The following is a 3,761-nucleotide window of genomic DNA, read 5'->3' on the forward strand; positions in this document are numbered from 1 at the left end:
GCTAAACTGGGGGGTCCTTTACATGAGCATATTCCCCCCCGCCCCCCAACTCCGGGTCCTCGCTAAACTGGGGGGTCCTTTACATGAGCATCACCCAGGCAGCCAAAGCCTATACCCACCAAGATCCCTCCAGGCCTCCTCTAGGCAAATCACTCACCAAGTCCTGCTTCCCCCAACCCCAGTGTCCCCTGCCCCTGTAGACACAGACACGGGAGAAAAATTCATCATCTTTACACTCAGTGAATTAACAGCAGTAGGTTCAGCCTGGCCAGGTCCAGGGTTCTGTGGGCCTTGGGGGCAGGCCCAGCTACAACAAACACGGGAAAATGGGCAAGAGGGCAGGGGGAGGAGAGCGTTAACAGATTTGGTCTTGAACTTGGGGGGTTGGGTGGAAAAGTGATGATCCTTGGGGCTTGGGATGAGGACCAGCAGGAAGAAAGCTGTCTGATGGGGGCCTGGGCAGGCCCAACGGAGGGGTTGGTACCCTTGGGGCTGAGCTGAGAGGGAAAAATGAGGCCCCTCCCCTGAGGACAAGGCACTTGGCTCAGACTCCTCCTGGCCCACACCATCCATGGGAGAGATGGGGCCCTCGTCCCCGCGCTCCTCTCACTGGCTCAGAGACTGTTCCAGGTTGAGCCTCTGAAAGAAGCTTTTGCCCAACTCGTATGTGCTGATCATGATGGCACAGGAGGGGGCGGCCTTGATGATCCTTGGGAGGAAGCCTGCAGTGGGAGGGCAAGGCTGGGGTCAGAGGCTGGGTCCCAGAGGACCCCAACCTCACCAGGGCCTGGACACAGACACTCACCTGCAAAGAGTCCCCTGGTGCCGGACTCAGCCCGGATCCTCCGCAGCAGCAGCCAGGTGGAGTCGGCGTGCACAGGTGACACTGCAGACACAGGCATGACCCAGTAAGACCCCACGTGGACCCCCTCCTGCCCCCACACCACGCCAGCCAAACCCCTCACCTCTCACAGCTTCCACGGCTCCCAGCGCAACCTGGCGTTGAGTCTTCACCACATCGAAGGGTAGAGTCAGGATGGCAGCCACCTGGTGGGGAGGGGAGGGTTCATCTCCATTCCCAGGACCCCCATCCCTTGCACCCAGCCTGAGTCTGCCAGCCTTATCACCAGGGAGGGTGAGCTTGCTTCTCAACAGGCAGCTACTGCACTGCCATGCAAGGACACCTCTGCCAGCCTCACCCCCAGCCCAGTCAACTCACCGTTCCTGAGATGCCACCAGCCACAAAGCTGATGCCCACCGATGTCTGGTCCTTTGGCCTGCGCCCACTCAGCCAGCTCTTCACCAGCTCATAGTTGAACCAGTACAGGGCTTGGGGGCAACAGGATACACTCATTAGAAATGGGGAAGGCCAAAGGGTGGGCCCCATACCACCCTCTTCCACGGACCTATACCAGGACAACCACTCCCTCCCAGTTAAGAGGCCTGTTTGCTACACTAGTTTCTGTAACAGGCTTCTGCAGGAATTATCTCATGAAAACGCAGGCAAATATCCTGTATACTGAGCCCATTTCACAGATGAGATAGGGCTCAGAGGAGTTCAGTGACTTCAAGGTCAGCAGAATCAAAGTTGGGACTGGGCTGTAGACCTCTTGTGCACCATCCAAGGGCTCCCTTACCCCATATCCCCTGCCCCCTGGTGCCTACCTGAAAAGGGCACATCCCGAAGAGCAGTGGGGCCCCAGCCCAGCCAGAGTGAGCGCCAGCCGCCCTGAGCTACGGCGGTTCGGACACAGGCACCCAGCTCCCGGTATGACACATGCTGAGCCTGCAGCTTTGTCCGTAGCAGCTCTAGGGGGCTTATCACAGTCACAGTGCCCACTGTGGGGAACAACGGGGGGGGGAGGGGATCAGCTCACAGGTCCTTATGGCAGTTTGCCCCAGGGTCTGGGAGCCCAAGACATCTCCCCACCCCTAAGTGGGCAAAGAGTGAAGCTGGGAGCTAGGACTGAGCTCAGGCAGAGCTGGGGCCAAAGGGAGATCAAGGGCCCAGGGCTGTGCTCACAGCGGGCCAATGCACCAGCCACCATGGGTGCATAGAAGTCAGAGGTCAGGGCTCGACCACACAGGAAGGCCTTGAGTTGGTCATAGGCCGTGAAGGAGATGGCGGTTGCTGGCACAGTCGTCACCCTGGGGGTGTGAAGAGATGTTAGCTGGGACTTCCAGTGCCCCCAGACTTCCCTGCCCCAGCCAGCCAGCCTACAGGGGAGCGAGAGGTCAGCAGGGCATAAGGGAAGACAGCATGCAGGACGGGTACTCACAGGGTGGCTGGGAGGCCACTCCACAGGGTCCTGGTGCCCTCGTGTCTCACAATCTTCACAAAGGCATCCTGGCCAAGAGGACATCAGCCCCGAGCGGGAAGGACGAACAAGAAAAAGGCCTGTGAAGGGGCTGGCCCAGGCTGGGCCCTAACCCGATGCCCTCGCCTCTGCCCACAGCCCTGGGTCCTGCTGGCAGGCAGCAGCCCTCAGGTCTCCACACATGCAAGTCCCCATTTGGCTCCAGGTGGACTGCTGGTCACCCTTCAAAGCCACATGGAGGGCACTACCTCCTCAGGGGAGCCTTTCCCCCACTGAACTGGCTGCCACAACATGTTTGCTGTATTCCTTCCTTCCTGGGCCTGCTGCCCAGCCATCTATCCCTCGGGAATTCTGACAGACCCAGCTGCGGGCACAGCTGCTCCTCACCATGGTGCCGGTGAAGCGAGTGGGGTCCTGAAACCAGGTGGCACAGCGGGCACCGTTTGGGCACAGGTACAGGGGTTCCAGGACACCATTGCAGTAGAGGAGGCACTTCCCTGTGGGTTGGAGAGAGGAGGGCACTGGGGAAGGGGAGGGACATTGAACGCCATGGCCCTGGAACCCTGCGGGGAGGTGGTGCGCCCCTGTCCCGGGAGGGCCAGCAGAGGCTGGGGTCCTGGGGGGGGGGCATTCTTGTGCAGGACAGAGGGTGGCTGGTAGGACCTGGAGGCACGTGCTAGCCCATGGTACTCCCTCCCCGGACCCCCCGGCTCCCTGTGGCCAGAGGCACTCACATTTGGTGTAAGAGAGGCTCCAGAGTCTGGAGGGAGGCACCGCATCTAAAACACAAGGCGGCCCCTCAAGTCAGGAGAGCCCCCCCTCCCCCAGGGACCCCACCTCTAGGAGGTCTTGCTGCGCAGGCACCGCCCCCTCCCGGTTCCAGGGCTGGACACTCACCGCTGGGCACCGAGGGGCGCTGAGACTGCAGGCGGACCTTCACCACGTCCAGGGGGGTCACTAGGGGAGAGGGCGGGTCTGAAGGCTCCTTTCAAGACACCACTCCGGACACCCGTCCGGGCTCTGCTCCCCTCCCCCCTGCCCCCTATCTCCCCGGGGGGTCTTACTGAAGATGGAGGTGACCACAGCCCCGGCGCCTGAGGCCACCATCTGCTGGAGGGGGCTGATGCCCCCTGGGTCCCGATCAGCCATCTTGTAGCTTCAATTCTGCAAAACAAAGCTCCGGCTCACCCACCAGCAATCGGAGGCCGAGAGGACCGAGGCAGGGCGCTCTCGGACTTGACTCTCACCTCTCACCACCCCCCTCTCCCCCGTCGCTCACTGCGGGGGGGGGCGCCTTTCACAGCCGCTCCTGTCCCCCCACCAGGCCCACGGGGAGACTGAGGCTCGGAGAGGGGAGGCGACCGCCCAAGGTCACTCGGGGAGCCATGAGGACACCGGGCCGGTCACCAGTCAGTTCATGGGCAACAGCGGCCCCTGCCAGGT

The 3,761-nt window shown here is 61.8% G+C and overlaps 1 protein-coding gene across 2 annotated transcripts; it reads right to left on the reverse strand.

Moving 5' to 3' along the window:
• Positions 1-215: 215 nt before the first annotated feature.
• SLC25A39 (solute carrier family 25, member 39) lies at positions 216-3,513 on the reverse strand. 2 transcript variants are annotated; one of them, XM_005863840.2, is made up of 11 exons: positions 3,383-3,513; positions 3,216-3,275; positions 3,053-3,097; positions 2,706-2,815; positions 2,280-2,347; positions 2,024-2,148; positions 1,666-1,839; positions 1,220-1,329; positions 966-1,047; positions 806-886; positions 216-722 (listed from the first exon to the last, which is right to left on the reverse strand). In XM_005863840.2, exons 1-11 carry the CDS (start codon positions 3,465-3,467, stop codon positions 607-609), a joined length of 1,056 nt encoding a protein of 351 aa, XP_005863902.1. In that variant the 5' UTR covers positions 3,468-3,513; the 3' UTR covers positions 216-606. The 2 variants fall into 2 exon arrangements, with proteins under 2 accessions (XP_005863902.1, XP_005863901.1); XM_005863839.2 differs by having other exon boundaries at positions 2,706-2,839.
• Positions 3,514-3,761: the final 248 nt, after the last annotated feature.

This window comes from Myotis brandtii, unplaced genomic scaffold, assembly GCF_000412655.1.
Source record: "Myotis brandtii unplaced genomic scaffold, ASM41265v1 scaffold1814, whole genome shotgun sequence".
NCBI classification, from domain to species: Eukaryota; Metazoa; Chordata; class Mammalia; order Chiroptera; family Vespertilionidae; genus Myotis; species Myotis brandtii.

Excerpts from the sequence above, each read along its gene's own strand:
- SLC25A39 (XM_005863839.2), bottom strand. The coding sequence starts at position 3,467 with ATGGCTGATCGGGACCCAGGGGGCATCAGCCCCCTCCAGCAGATGGTG. Across the intron at positions 3,276-3,382 it reads TGTGGTCACCTCCATCTTCA|TGACCCCCCTGGACGTGGTG; the intron begins GTAAGACCCCCC and ends CCTCTCCCCTAG. Across the intron at positions 887-965 it reads AGCCGTGGAAGCTGTGAGAG|TGTCACCTGTGCACGCCGAC; the intron begins GTGAGGGGTTTG and ends CTGTGTCTGCAG.